At 40.4% G+C, this 15814-nt stretch overlaps 1 protein-coding gene across 3 annotated transcripts; it reads left to right on the top strand.

Moving 5' to 3' along the window:
• The first annotated feature begins 3717 nt into the window (after window positions 1–3717).
• Window positions 3718–13877, top strand: LOC114559637 (troponin I, fast skeletal muscle). 3 transcript variants are annotated; one of them, XM_028584416.1, is made up of 9 exons: window positions 3718–4572; window positions 4703–4752; window positions 5971–6062; window positions 10127–10159; window positions 10287–10326; window positions 11574–11702; window positions 12021–12110; window positions 12534–12707; window positions 13688–13877. In XM_028584416.1, exons 4-9 carry the CDS (start codon window positions 10152–10154, stop codon window positions 13760–13762), a joined length of 516 nt encoding a protein of 171 aa, XP_028440217.1. In that variant the 5' UTR covers window positions 3718–4572; window positions 4703–4752; window positions 5971–6062; window positions 10127–10151; the 3' UTR covers window positions 13763–13877. The 3 variants fall into 3 exon arrangements, with proteins under 3 accessions (XP_028440217.1, XP_028440216.1, XP_028440218.1); XM_028584415.1 differs by having other exon boundaries at window positions 3718–4752; XM_028584417.1 differs by lacking the exons at window positions 3718–4572; window positions 4703–4752; window positions 5971–6062 and adding an exon at window positions 6069–6222.
• The last annotated feature ends 1937 nt before the right edge of the window (window positions 13878–15814 follow it).

The following is a 15814-nucleotide window of genomic DNA, read 5'->3' as shown; positions in this document are numbered from 1 at the left end:
GACGCATTCTCACCTGAAGTGAACCGAACTCTAGTTCACCTGGAAGCAAACGGAGACCCCCGTTTGTGTGATAGGCACCAGAGTTTAGATGAGCTTTCACACCGCCCCAAACCACCCGGACTATCCGACCAAACACATTCTCACTCCCATCGCGTAAAATACGGACGCTTGGTCAGGTGCCTTTGGTTATTGACGCAAAAAGTCTCCTTTAGTGTCATATCTAAATGCGCTTTATCTTAACGCACTGGGTCAGCACTATTGGTATTGGTGTCACTTTTGACGCAATTAGGTTAAGGAAAAGGTCGTGGGTGGGCTTACATTTCCATTTGACATGCAGGACAAGAACGGGACAGTTGGGTTTAGGTAAAGAAGAACGGGACAGTTGGGTTTAGATAAAGAAGAACGGGAAGGTTGGGTTTAGGAAAAGAAGAACAGGACAGTTGGGTTTAGATAAAGAAGAATGGGACAGTTGGATTTAGGTAAAGAAGAACGGGACAGTTGGGTTTAGGTAAAGAAGAACGGGACAGTTGGGTTTAGGAAAAGAAGAACAGGACAGTTGGGTTTAGGTAAAGAAGAACGGGACAGTTGGGTTTAGATAAAGAAGAACGGGACAGTTGGGTTTAGGTAAAGAAGAACGGGACAGTTGGGTTTAGGAAAAGAAGAACAGGACAGTTGGGTTTAGGTAAAGAAGAACGGGACAGTTGGGTTTAGGTAAAGAAGAACGGGACAGTTGGGTTTAGGTAAAGAAGAACGGGACAGTTGGGTTTAGGTAAAGAAGAACAGGACAGTTGGGTTTAGGAAAAGAAGAACAGGACAGTTGGGTTTAGGTAAAGAAGAACGGGACAGTTGGGTTTAGATAAAGAAGAACGGGACAGTTGGGTTTAGGAAAAGAAGAACAGGACAGTTGGGTTTAGGTAAAGAAGAACGGGACAGTTGGGTTTAGATAAAGAAGAACAGGACAGTTGGGTTTAGGTAAAGAAGAACGGGACAGTTGGGTTTAGATAAAGAAGAACGGGACAGTTGGGTTTAGATAAAGAAGAACGGGACAGTTGGGTTTAGATAAAGAAGAACGGGACAGTTGGGTTTAGGTAAAGAAGAATGGGACAGTTGGGTTTAGGTAAAGAAGAACAGGACAGTTGGGTTTAGATAAAGAAGAACGGGACAGTTGGGTTTAGGTAAAGAAGAATGGGACAGTTGGGTTTAGGTAAAGAAGAACGGGACAGTTGGGTTTAGATAAAGAAGAACGGGACAGTTGGGTTTAGGTAAAGAAGAACGGGACAGTTGGGTTTAGATAAAGAAGAACGGGACAGTTGGGTTTAGATAAAGAAGAACGGGACAGTTGGGTTTAGGTAAAGAAGAATGGGACAGTTGGGTTTAGGTAAAGAAGAACGGGACAGTTGGGTTTAGATAAAGAAGAACGGGACAGTTGGGTTTAGGTAAAGAAGAACGGGACAGTTGGGTTTAGATAAAGAAGAACGGGACAGTTGGGTTTAGATAAAGAAGAATGGGACAGTTGGGTTTAGGAAACGTGACTTGAGGGACACGATCGCCAGTCTCCTGGGTGAAAGTCCTGTGTTGTTTGACCCATCCTTTCCCCCTAACCAACCCCCCTATGCGGAATTTCGGACTTTTCTACTACTCTCTACCGTAGTCGCTCTTAATGCTACGTCATCTTCCAGCGCTGTGTAGCTGCTGCTCTCCCCGGTGCGTTCTACACACACTGCGAAGCGCGCTTTTTGCGTCGTATCAGACGCTGACAGCCACTGCCCAAACGTCTGTATTTTACGAGTTCGGAGTGAGAACGGGATGTTCGACCAAACGCTCCAGGGCTCTTTTTAAACGGACCAAACGAGGCAGGTGTGAAAGCAACCTTTAGAAGACATCCAATGTGAGCGAAATTTTGCCGTCACAAAATGTTTACTTCAAACTAAATAGGCACTTTAATAATTTAAATATTAAACAAACCCTGGGTTAAACTTTTCCTGATTGTTATGAATGTGATTAAAAGTTCTGTTTGAGGGTTTTATTCGGGCTTTAACAAGGTCTTGTTGTGCTCTTTCTAGTGCTGTGCACGTCAGTAAGGGACGAGAAACAATATCCATGTTTCAACGCATTCTCATGAACGGGTTCGTACGATATCACACGGAAACGTATGTACAACATTTTGTATCGTATCCAAAATACTAAATTAGGCGATCACGTGACGATGGTATAGTGTGCTTTAATTGTTCAGAATCCATCTGAGTTTAAAACATGATCGTCAAGACATTATAAACAATACCCAATTCTTTCTATTTTAGGTTTAAATAAGCAATTCAATTATAAATGTGATGTAATACACTTTCATCTGTAATTTGAAACTCAGCCGTTTGTTTGAAAATCAACAATGTTCAGCGTTTGGTTTAAAAATAATTTATTATGTTTTTACATGAAATATTAAGAGCTATACTTTTAATACTTCATGTGTTTCCACTCAAAGGAAATTACATTTTATTCAGCAACGTTTTACTTTAAAGTCCCCATATTGTGCATTCATAAGCAGCATTTAAACATTTAATACATAGCTTATAACACACTATAATGTAGCTGTAAGCAGATAAGTTTTAATGTTTAATTTTACAGTATTTGTCTGCTTTATAACAGCTCTTGTGAAAGTATTTTATATTATTACAGTTGTTATATTGTCTCTCATGTGTTTCTACAGCCGCCTACACCTATGAAACAGTTATAGCTGCTTATAAATAAATACATAAACTCTAATATCGATATGTATAAAGAGTACAACTACTATAACTACAACAACTATAGTGGTGCTCATAAGTTTATGAACCCATGCTAAAGTTGACTAAAAAGAGGAAACAAATCATCTTTTGGAAATTGATCTGAAATTAAAAAATTAGGAAAAATCCAACCTCTAAGGACACCAATTTTCTTTGTGAATGAATAATTTATTGTAAATACATAAATGTTCTTCCTTAAAATACAGGTGGCATAAGTCAGTACACCCCTATGTGAAATTCCCATAGAGTCAGGTAGACTTTTTATTATTAAAGGCCACTTATTTAATGGATCCAGGATACTATGCATCCTAATAAAGTTCCCTTGGCCTTTGGGATTAAAATAGCCCCCCCCACATCATCACATAGCCTTCACCATACCCTCACACCATCACATACCCTTCACCATACCCCCACATCATCACATACCCTTCACCATACCCCCACATCATCACATACCCTTCACCATACCTAGAGATTGGCATGGTTTTATTTCAGTTAGACTAATAGCTGGTTTGATTTGCATTCAGAGATGATTTAATGGAAAGTACCCCATGCCAGTCTCTAGGTATGGTGAAGGGTATGTGATGATGTGGGGGTATGGTGAAGGGTATGTGATGATGTGGGGGTATGGCGAAGGGTATGTGATGATGTGGGGGTATGGTGAAGGGTATGTGATGATGTTGGGGGGCTATTTTAATTCCAAAGACCAAGGGAACTTTATCAGGATGCATAGTATCCTGGATCCATGAAATAACTGGCCTTTAAAAATAATAATCGGCCTGCCTCTATGGGAATTTAACACGGGGGTGTGTATACTTATGCCCCCTGTATTTTAAGGAAGAACATTTATTTATTTACGATACATTATTCATTCACAAAGAAAATGTGTCTTAGAGGTTGGATTTCTTTTTTTTTATTTAATTGAAAAAAATTAAGAACAATTCCCAAAAGATAATTTTTTTTTTAGTCAACTTTAGCATGGGTTCATAAACTTATGAGCAGCACTGTATAGCAGTTTTCAGCGGTGACCCAGAATGAAAATGTAACGTTTAGTGTTTTTCTGCTGGAGTTTTATTTTATTTCGTTTAAGATCTGCAGAAAAACCTGTGTCCACAGGTTCCGTGTGTTCCCTGGTTTTAAATAACTTATTAAATGTTTAAATAGGGGGGTTTAAAGTGTTGTCGCCAACTACGGCCACACAGTGTCAGCAGAGCACTTCCTGTTTCACAGCTTCTGTCTTCTTACTGCTCAGAGTTTTAAATCTGCCAAACATCTCAGGACAGATTATGATTTTACGTTGAACAGAAGAAGACAAATTCATTCTTTATTCTTCTTAAAGTTATTTAAACATGTTTGGACTCAGTATGAGATTATTGTGAGATTTTTTTTGAAAAACAATGAGATAATTTTGAGATACTTAAGTCATTATTTCGAGAAAGTCTGTTATTAAAAAACTCTAAAAAAAAAAAACTCTAAAAAATTATTTTTTCTTCACTTTGGCATAAAAGGGCTTCCGTACTTTCTAGCATTTGATTAGAAACTTTTGCCCAAATAATTTGCATTTGAACGTAATTTATAATCTCAGACAATATGATTACTGTTGTTAATTTAGTTTATATCTAATGTCTGATTGTCTGATGATGTCAAACCTCTTAATGAACTCAACTAACGTTATATATATATTTATTTTAAAGATGTTTTTCTGTATAATTTGGATATTTACTGCCTTGTTCCTCCATTGATAAAAACACGATGACAACTTAATCGACGGCACTGTTCAGCCAAACTAAAGGTGAGCCACAACCGTTTTTATATTTGTAATTGTGTGTTTTTTTCCCCCGAGGTTTTATGTGCATAATTCTTCATTTAACAGTTACATATGAAGTTATTGATCTTTATCTCTGTCCTCGGTGTGTGTTCAGATGCTGGGTCTGAATCCAGAATGAGCGGCAGCAGCAACAAATACAGTAAGGTGTGTAAGGTTCTGTAAGGTCTCTAGAATCTCCCCAAAAACAAGAATTTAAAGGTCCCATGGCATGAAAATTTCACTTTATGAGTTTTTTTAACATTAATATGCGTTCCCCCAGCCTGTCTATGGTCCCCCAGTGGCTAGAAATGGTGATAGGTGTAAACCGAGCCCTGGGTATCCTGCTCTGCCTTTGAGAAAATGAAAGCTCAGATGGACCAATCAGGAATCTTCTCCTTATGAGGTCATAAGGAGCAAGGTTTCCTCCCCTTTCTCTGCTTTGCCCACCCAGAGAATTTAGCCCACCCATGAGAGAGAGAGAGAGAGCCCCCCCTCTCCTCCTCAATAGCTACAGACACAGAAATGGCACATCCTAAGGAAAGCTCATTGTGGGATTGGCTCTAGTGGCTGTAATTCTGCACCAAGGCTGAATTTTTGGGAAAGAGACTTCAGATACAGTATTAGGGGACCACTAAGGCCTATATAAAAGAGACTTTAGATACAGTATTAGGGGACCACTAAGGCCTATATAAAAGAGACTTCAGATACAGTATTAGGGGACCACTAAGGTCTATATAAAAGAGACTTCAGATACAGTATTAGAGGACCACTAAGGCCTATATAAAAGAGACTTCAGATACAGTATTAGGGGACCACTAAGGCCTATGTAAAAGAGACTTCAAATACAGTATTAGGGGACCACTAAGGTCTATATAAAAGAGACTTCAGATACAGTATTAGGGGACCACTAAGGTCTATATAAAAGAGACTTCAGATACAGTATTAGGGGACCACTAAGGTCTATATAAAAGAGACTTCAGATACAGTATTAGGGGACCACTAAGGTCTATATAAAAGAGACTTCAAATACAGTATTAGGGGACCACTAAGGTCTATATAAAAGAGACTTCAGATACAGTATTAGGGGACCACTAAGGTCTATATAAAAGAGACTTCAGATACAGTATTAGGGGACCACTAAGGCCTATATAAAAGAGACTTCAAATACAGTATTAGGGGACCACTAAGGTCTATATAAAAGAGTGTTTTTTAAAGTTCAATAATTGCAACATCTTTCCAGAAGTCAACGGCTAATCGTGTTAAATTATCGTGATTTCAATATTGACTGAAATAATCGTGATTATATTTTTTTTCCATAATCGAACAGCCCTACACAGTTTTTTTTTTAAACTGAAGGCTTTTATTTTCTCGCCTTGTTTCCAGATGTCTTCCTGTCCCGCTGGGGTGGGGGGGCTGCAGCCTGACGGAGCGTGGGGATTGATGGGATATACGAGGCGAGCAGTCAAAGAATGAAGGTATTTCAGGCCCTTCCTCATGGCCATATAGAGGAGCTTCCAAACCCCCATCCAAGCACATATATATACCCCCACAGATTTCACTTTTTCGCCTGTGTGACTCCCTCACTGCCCTGTCGCGTCTCTCCCACCACCCTCCTCTTCGCCAACACGTTCGTAGGTGAGAAACTCTTTAACTTTGTGGGATTAGTTGCTGGAGTGAAGGCGGTGATGCTCAGAGGCAAAATGCATCAATACGTTCTACCAGAAAGTCTAATAGCACGGTTTGGAGGAAGTTATCTTATTTTTCTGTTCATATATTCAAGTAATAATCACAGATTCACAGATTTGATGCTGTGACTGTACATTGCAGATGTTTTAGTTTACAGAAATGTTGGAAAAAAGCGCACTATGTGCATGTTTTTGTACAAATTAAGTACTTCATATTAGCAAAATTCTGTGTTTTAGGACCTAAGTGTGCAGAGAGTTGTTTTTCTATTTTTTTTAAATCCTTTTTAGCTCTGTAGAATTGTTTTATGAGCACAGATCACAAAAAAAACTTAAGAAAATATTAAAACACCCAAAAAAATCAAAAAGTTTTTTCCAGTTTTTAAGTTGGAAGTTGGATAATGTGTCCAGCCTAAATGTAGGAATTTCATAAATTTCTCAGGGGAGTTCCTCTTCTAAGATGATAATATTCTTTAATTTCTTGCTAATACTACCATCAAGCGTGTGCATCTGAGAGTACGAACGCTTGCGTCACTTCCTGAAGAAGTCACAGATGCTTTTTGTTTAATCTTTCATAATCGGAGAACTTTTTTTTTTTTTTTGCATTTGTACAAAGCGTTCTTTGGCTCCTTCCAGCTCGGCTTCCAGTCTTGTGTATCCGATGACCTTTAGAGTGAAAAATAACCCCGATATCGGTTTACAGCTGACGGGTGATTATACGCCAGTAATCTGTGCTTCCTTCACACTGACAACTGAACAACTTTAAATAATCTCCGTCGGCATGTACACATTTAACGAGGCAGTTTGACTGCTGACAAGACAACTGTTGTAATTACAATAATGATAACAATACTAAGAATAAAATAAATGAAATAAAATAAAAAAAATAAAAAAATAAAAAAATAAAAAAATAAAATAAAATAAAAATAAAAAATAAAATAAAAAAAAACTAATTAAATAATTATTAACATCCTCCCCAAAACAGTAGTTTTGCAGTAAGTCTGAAAAGCCTTTTCAAATCTGGTTCAGTGAATGTTTGGGCATTAACATCTGACGCGGTGAGATAAAACTATTAGAAATATGAATGAGTTTTACAAGCTGGAATTTATTTTATCTGGATTCTTATATGACTGATCGTTATCACACCCCGCTCCCCCATCTCTCCCTCTCTCTCCCTCTCTCCCTTCCTCTCTCCCTCTCTCTCTCTCTCTCCCCCTCCCTTTCTCTCTCTCTCTCTCTCTCTCTCTCTCTCTCTCTCTCCGTCTCTCTCTCTCTCTCTTTCCCTCTATCTTATCTCTCTCCCTGTTTCTTCCTCCCTCCTGCTCTTTCTCTTTCCCTCTCCCCCTCTCTCTCTCCCTCTCTCTCTCTTGCTCTCTCCCTCTCTCTCTACCTCTCTCTCTCTCTGCATCTCCCTCTCCCTCTCCCCCTCTCTCTCTCTCTCTCGCTCTCTCCCTCTCTCTCTACCTCTCTCCCTCTCTGCATCTCCCTCTCCCTCTCTCCCTCTCTCCCTCTCTGCATCTCCCTCTCTCTCTCTCTTTCCCTCTCTCCCTCTCTGCATCTCCCTCTCCCTCCCCTCTCTCTCTCTCTCTCTTTCCCTCTCTCCCTCCCTCTCTCTCCCCTCTCCCTGTGTCTCCCTCCCTCCCTCTCTCTTTCTCCCTCTCCCTCTCCCTCTATCTCTCAACCCTCTCTCTCTCTCTCTCTCCCCCTCCCTCCCCCTCTCTCTCTCTCTCTCTCTCTCTCTCTCTCTCTCTCTCTCTCTGTCAGACGAGCTACGTGTCTATGTTACCGCCTGTAGATAAATCCTCATACATGTCAACATTGACCTTTTGAACATGAGCCAGGATTAGCTCGGAGCCCCTGGAGGGCCCCTCGGGAGGCCCCTCGGGAGGCCCCTCGGGAGGCCCGCAGACCACAGTTTTGACAAACTCTGATACTACAGTTAATGCTGACGGACAGATTCTTTTGTTACGATTGCCAAGATGCCTCACCCATTTTCTCACAAGTGTAAACACAAAACCAAATTCTCAAACTATATTCCTGGCGCACGGACCCTTTTTTTCAGCCGTGAAACTACCAAAAGTGGATTTGGACGCGCCCTAAACCAGGGGTCACCAACCTTTTCAAAACTGAGAGCTACTTCATGGGTATTGAGTCATACCAAGGGCTACCAGTTTGATACACTCTTCTGAAATAACACATTAGCTCAGTTAGCCTTTAGTTATATATGGTTATTAATGATTTATGATACTCATCTATGTGAAGACACTGATCATGTTAATGCCTTTAGTTATTTGTGGTTATTAATAGTTATATATGATTATTAATGATTTATAATGCTCATCTATGTGAAGACACTGATCATGTTAATGCCTTTAGTTATATATGATTATTAATGATTTATGATGCTCATCTATGTGGAGTCACTGATCATGTTAATGATTTCTCACAATAATTATCAGCAATGACTTAACAAGGTGGGAAACAGATAATATCAATATTCAATTTTCATTTTTAGAACAGGGCCTGAGGGCTACTCATGTGGTCCTTGGGTAGCCCCCAAGGTGCCGGGCATCGTGTTGGTGACCCCTGACCTAAACGCACCTAAGTGAGTTTAGGGTTTTACCAAAAGAGTGATTGATTCAACAAATGGGTTTAGGCCACTGAGCATTTGGTCCAGAGAATGAGGTTTAGTGTTTCAGGAATTTCAGAAAAAACTAAAGGTAACACTTTACTTGAAGGTATCGACATAATCGTGACATGACATTGTCATAACTATGACGTGACACTGTCACGAACATGTCATTGATGTTATAAACAAGTCATAAACGGTCATGACTTCTGTCATTAAGTGTCATTTGGTTTTTTGTCTTGACAACTTGACATTGTTTGGGTTGTCTTGATTATGACATCTTGACATTAATCAAAGTGATATTACCAGAAGTTGTCTTGGTCATAACAAGTTGACATTACATTTGTTTGGGATGTCTTTGTAATGACAACTTGACATTAACCAGGATGACATTGCCAGAGGATGTCCTTATTAAGACAACTTGACAATTAAACAGGATTACATTATGTCAAGTTGTCATGACACAGACATCCTCTGGTAATGTCATCCAGGTTAATGTCAAGTTGTCATTACAAAGACATCCCAAACTTATTTAATGTCAACTTGTCATGACCAAGACAACTTCTGGTAATGTCACTTTGATTAATGTCAACTTGTCATGACAAAAAACGAGGGACACTTAATGACAGAAGTCTTAAACGTTCATGACTTGTTTATAACGGTAATGACACGTTCATGACAGTGTCATGTCATAGTTATGACAGTGTCATGTCACGATTACGTCGATACTTTCAAGTAAAGTGTTACCCAACTTGACATTAAACAGGATTACATTATGTCAAGTTGTCATGACACAGACATCCTCTCGTAATGTCATCCTGGTTAATGTCAAGTTGTCATTACAAAGACATCCCAAACTAATTTAATCTCAACTTGTCATGACCAAGACAACTTCTGGTAATGTCACTTTGATTAATGTCAACTTGTCATGACAAAAACCGAGTGACACTTAATGACAGAAGTCTTAAACGTTCATGACTTGTTTATAACGTTTATGACACATTCATGATAGTGTCATGTCATAGTTATGACAGTGCCATGTCACGATTACGTCGATACCTTTGAGTAAAGTGTTACCAAAAACTGGTTGAAAGAAACCCAAATTTCTGATATAGAACCGTTTTGAAAACGGACGGTTAAATATTTCAACATAATGAACTACCAGGAACAGGAATCGTTTGACTTGTTTCATATTTTCTGTCTTCTTCATGTTTCTGATTGTTCACAGAGTCTGAAACTAAAAAGAAGCCAAGATGTCTGAGTGAGTATGAGTTTAATGTGTTAACGGTGCATTGTTGATGTATTAATGTTCAGCATTTCGTTGGACCGTTTCTGTGATAATACCAGACTGTTGTTATTAATATCTTTGCTGTTTTATTTAATTAAAGGGGAAAGAAGATGACATCGAGTCGCAGGCATCATCTCAAGGTAAGATTGAACAGAATTACTAGTAAATATAAAAGAGGCTCAGGTGGACACAGACGTAACTTTAACGGCAGAAACTCTTCTTTAACGCTAGCAGGGAAGAACATTTATTCGTATACACTTTGTCTATTTGACAGTCCCTCCAGAAAAACGTGATTATGCATATATATGCAGGGGCCAAATTTTTTCAAATATGCCGCACTTTCGCCGCATAAATTGTCGATTTCCGCGCAAAATATGCGTTGCAAAAAAGTCACATAATATATCTTAGCAGAAAGTTGAAAAATGTTGTTGAAAACTTTGTTTTCTCCTTTTCATCAAACCGCAGTTTTTGCAAGTTTCCGCAATTTCATCGCATAAAATTGAATAAATATCCTAACCTAAGCAACCTAAGCACCTAACCCTAACCTTAACCATTGCCTAATCCTAGTGCCTTCCAGGCAGCGCTGCCTTTGGTTATGGTTATGGTTAGGGCTAGGTGCTTTGAAGTCAACGGTTGCAGCGCTGCCTGCAAGGAGACGTTAGGGGCTTAAAACACCATCCGGCTAAATTTCTCCTAAATTCACAAAAGCGGTAGAGACACCAAATGGCTACAAAGAGGGAAAAAAAAACATCTACAAAGAGTAGGGTTGGGTACCGAAACCGGTGCCTAAACGACCGGACCGAATTGCAACGCAGATTTCGGTGCCTCATTTCGGTGCCAATTAAATGCCTTCTGCGCTGCTCTCTGATGCTCGGAAACGGACAGGAGCATCGCTGCACGTGATGCTATTTAACACTACACTCGACAGCAGCTAACGTTAGCCTACCGTTAGCTAGCAGCTGGATTAAATACGGTTAAAATGCTGACAGCTAAACGGTGTGACTGTATTTCACTGTAGAGGATTGCAACAGCAGGACGTCGGAAAAGCAACACAGATGGTGCGTTCATGTGAAACTAGTAAGCTTCGTGGTGCATTCAAAGTTATTGTAAAATACCCCTATTCCCTATTACCTTATTTTTTAAAGTATCAGTTCAGGCACCGCTTAGGCATCGGCACCGTTTTAAAAATATCGTATTAGCACCGGTATCGGAAAAAACCCAAACGATACCCAAACCTGACAATAGTCTCGTTAAAATAGTTTCCCTACCGCGTGTCAAGGCAGTTCTGTGGAGGTATTCTGTCTTATATTTTCCTCCTGTGATAACTGTAATAATAATAATAATAATAATAATAACTGTAATACTTCTCTTTGTCCCTTTCCTGCAGAGTTTGATCCTGCAGATCGCTGCTTCCTGGATTGAGGAGGAGACTAAGGAGGCCGAGGCCGCCAAAGAAGCGTACATGGCAGAACATTGCCCCACCCCCGACCTGAGCGGAGACCAGGCGGCTCTGATGGTAAAAACACAACAACTGAAACACACTTAAAAACTTATGGTGGGGGCGTTCAAGGCCTTGTGCGGACTTAACGTGTGAGGCCCTGCTCATTGACATACTGTACACAGTGATGCATGCCTAATCACTGTCAACTTACATGTTTTTTTTCCAAATGATGAACAGATTTGAAGGCATTCTATTATCAAATATTATGAAAAACAGTGCATAGCTGCCGTAAATGGGACCCTCCAGGTCTGGTCTGAGCTCCGACTGTCTGGTCGTGTGAAGAACGAACGGAGGCTGTGAGGAGCTGATTTTGTTCTCTTTTCGCATCAACAGGAAATCTGCAAAAAGCTGCACCAGGCCCTCGACAAGATCGATGAGGAAAGATACGACGCAGAAGCCAAAGTGTCTAAGACAGACAAAGAGGTAGAGATGTGTCTCTGTGTGTTACTTTTACTTTCATGTGAAAAGTACCAGGTTTCCTTCTCTCATGCATGTTAAAGAGAAACTAAACCATTTAATTTGAATGGAGTCTGGTTAGCGATTTTGTGGATGTTTTTATGTTAAAGTGCCCATATTATGGTCTTTCTCTGAAGAGATCCTTTCCATAATGTTGTCAGACCCTCAGAATAATAAGCTGAGCCTGTTGGTGGCACATGAACATGAAATTGAACATGCGAAATTGCCCGTTGACTTTAACAGCTTGTTTCTAATACTGGACCAATGTCAGAGATTGTTAGTCACCAGACAGAAAAACATGGGAAAGTAAGGGTCCAGGTTGAAAACACCCGAAGTTACCCTTTAAGTGAAAGTATGCACCAACACGTCGTGATCTTTTTCTACCTCCAGATTGATGATCTGAAGCTGAAGGTGGTGGATCTGGCCGGAGTGAAGAAACCCGCCCTGAAAAAAGTGCGTATGTCCGCTGACAGCATGCTGCAGGCTCTGCTGGGAGGAAAACACAAGGTGACCATGGACCTGAGGTCCAACCTGAAGCAGGTCAAGAAGGAGGCCAAAGAGGAGGTGAGACACGCTGACATCTTGGCGGCCTTTTCTAAACCTAAACAAGCACTTTTGTTTCAATTCACAGAAAATAAGTTTCCCTTGAAACGTCATTGAGATTACAGTATTTTTGATTTTGATTTGATAAGGATCCCCATTAGCTGATATAGAACATCCATACAAAACATAAAACATGATGAGATGTTTTCAGACAAGACAACCACATGATATAAAAATAAGAATAGTGTAATTAACAATATTGTTTGGATGGGGTTGCCACATTAAATATAACAGAAACACATTTAAATATCCATCTTGTCTTTCACTGAGTAGAAATTAAAATAAAGTATGGTGGGGAGTTCAGAATTGAAGACGTTGGAGGTACAGTAAAAGATTATAGTTGGGCGGCCCAAAAGGGCAGATATTTCGACGATATTTCAGAAAGAAATGACCCAAACCATTGGGCTGTAGGAACATAGGGCTGTGGGACCATAGGGCTGTGGGAACATAGTGTTGTGGGACCATTGGGCTGTTGGACCATTGGGCTGTGGGGACATAGTGTTGTGGGACCATATGGTTGTGGGAACATAGGGCTGTGGGACCATAGGGCTGTGGGACCATTGAGCTGTGGGAACATAGGGCTGTGGGACCATTGGGCAGTGGGAACATAGGGCTGTGGGACCATTGGGCAGTGGGAACATAGGGCTGTGGGACCATTGGGCAGTGGGAACATAGTGCTGTGGGACCATTGGGCTCTGGGACCATTGGGCAGTGGGAACATAGTGCTGTGGGACCATTGGGCTCTGGGACCATTGGGCAGTGGGAACATAGGGTTGTGGGAACATTGGGCTGTGGGAACATAGGGTTGTGGGAACATTGGGCTGTGGGACCATTGGGCTGTGGGATCATTGAGCTGTGGAAACATAGGTCTGACCCCATAATAATAACTTAATTTTGGACACGAGAGCAGCATCACTGTGTTGAATCTGTTCGTCCTGCAGGCGGCAGATGCTGGCGACTGGCGTAAGAACATCGAGGACAAAGCCGACAGGAAGAAGATGTTCGAGACTTCCTAAAGACTTTTACTTCGTGTGGGGCTTCTACTTCACCTCTTTATTACATCTCACCTTTTTTCATGGAATTGAAAAAAAAAAAACTGCTGCCATTAAATTGTTTTTTGGAATGAGGCAATTCTGTCACACTGCAGTTTCTTTCCAGACGTTGTTTGGAAGTTTGACTAACGGAGGGTTAACACATGTTCTTTTCCTTCTACTAAACCAGATAGATGTTGATCGGAACCTGAGATTCCCTTCACACATAAAGGGATAGTTTTGAAATGTGGTTGTATGAGCTATTTCTCCAGTCAAAAACATCCGTATCAGTTTAAGTCTGCACTAGATTCAGAATATTTTCAGCGCTTTACCTTGCTGTCAGATAGCCCTTTACGATGGGGAACTGAAGCCCTTATCTCTGCTCTCTTCAAAGCCACCAGACTCCTTTGACAAAAACAGACATTTTACCTCGCAGAACACGGGAGTTGCTGCTCTACTGCTGCCTCTGTCGGTTAGTTAGTTTGTGATATTGTCCCTACTAACCCTAAGCTAAAGGGTTAGGGTTAGTACCATTCAAATTTTCTCTTACACTGTCGTTCACTGTTGGTTTATTATTAAACCAAATCAAAAAGTAGTTTGTGTTTGAGTGAACAGAATCTGATCTGATTTAGGTTTAAAACATTTTGGTTTTAATGTCATTCCAAATATCTTTTTATTGAATTTTAAGAAAATACTGGTTAGCTGATTGGATAAACCATCTGTCTATCACCTATGTTGGTGATAGACGGGCCAAATCAACCAATCAGATCAGCGAAGCGTATGAAAATACAACCACAATCCAGGCTACCCCTGCTGCTGCAGGCAAAGCATAGCTTGTTAGCTCAGCAAGCAAGCAACACGTCGGTAAAGGATATTTGCCGTTTGTGTAACGAGAATTTAGGAATAAAAGGCACATTTTCAGGTTTCCGGTCCATATTCCAAAAGAAGGATCCAAGAGAAAAAAGCTTTAGCGAGCGGCTAACAGAATTAGGGCTACCGCTGTCTGAAAATACTTGTTAGCTGATACTGCAGCTCATACACTGACTATGGAGAAGTAGCTCATTGAACCACTCTTCAGAACATCTGAACTGTCCCTTTAAAGTCTTACATAGAAGTAGAGACTAATTCCAAATCTGTAGAAGCTGTTTTTTTAGGTTGGGAAGTCACTTAAACTTTAATTTAAACTGATAAATATTTCTTTGGGCACAACAATAAAAAAAATAAAAAATAATTGAGTGTTGTGTTCATGATGAACCACCAGATGTCGGCAGAAAGCCTTGCGCTCCCTCTTTCTCTTTTCCCGCTGGATGGTTTATCCTTCCTGCACATCATCTCTTCTTGCCAAATATTTTCACCAGTTGTTCATCGCATCGGATGAAGATCTACAGACGGTGAGTAACCTTTTTTCCTCTTATCGCTTTACTTTTTTTGTGTGATCTTTGCATGCAGTTTGCTCTCCTAAACGCTGCATATCTCCCTCAAAGTTGCCTTTAAGTTACTTAAAAAAAACGTGAAACGTTTCAACGCATTCTCGTGAACTGGTCCGTGTGATATCGTACGAAAATGTGTGCACACCAAAACGGGAGCTGCTAGTCGCTTCGTGACGCCGGCTACAGACCTCCGTTGTATCAGCGGCAGTTGGTGGTTCAGTTACCCGAAAACACGTGACTTTGAGCCGGGTACAAAGCACCGCTAGCTGCTGGTCGTTTCGGCAGACATTACGGTTAAATTTAGTCCACAAAACATGAGCGTTTTGTCGCGACAAAAGTTAAGATTAGCATTCAAGCCATCGCCAAACAAGTTGCTACAAAGCTAATTAAGACTATCAGCTCCACACAACTCTCTCTGGATATCTCAGTATGACTAGGATTTAGTTGTAAATTACATGCGTGGCTTAACTTACGTCGCCGTGTACGTAATGTACTTGAGGTACTTAAAGGGTAACTACCGTTTTTTTCAACCTGGACGAGGGTTTATTTCGGAAAGAAATGACCAAATGCTGAAAGTTTTTCTGCCTTTGAAGTTTGAAAGGAAACA

Source organism: Perca flavescens, chromosome 8, assembly GCF_004354835.1.
Source record: "Perca flavescens isolate YP-PL-M2 chromosome 8, PFLA_1.0, whole genome shotgun sequence".
NCBI classification, from domain to species: Eukaryota; Metazoa; Chordata; class Actinopteri; order Perciformes; family Percidae; genus Perca; species Perca flavescens.
This window is presented reverse-complemented; position numbering and strand designations above follow the sequence as displayed.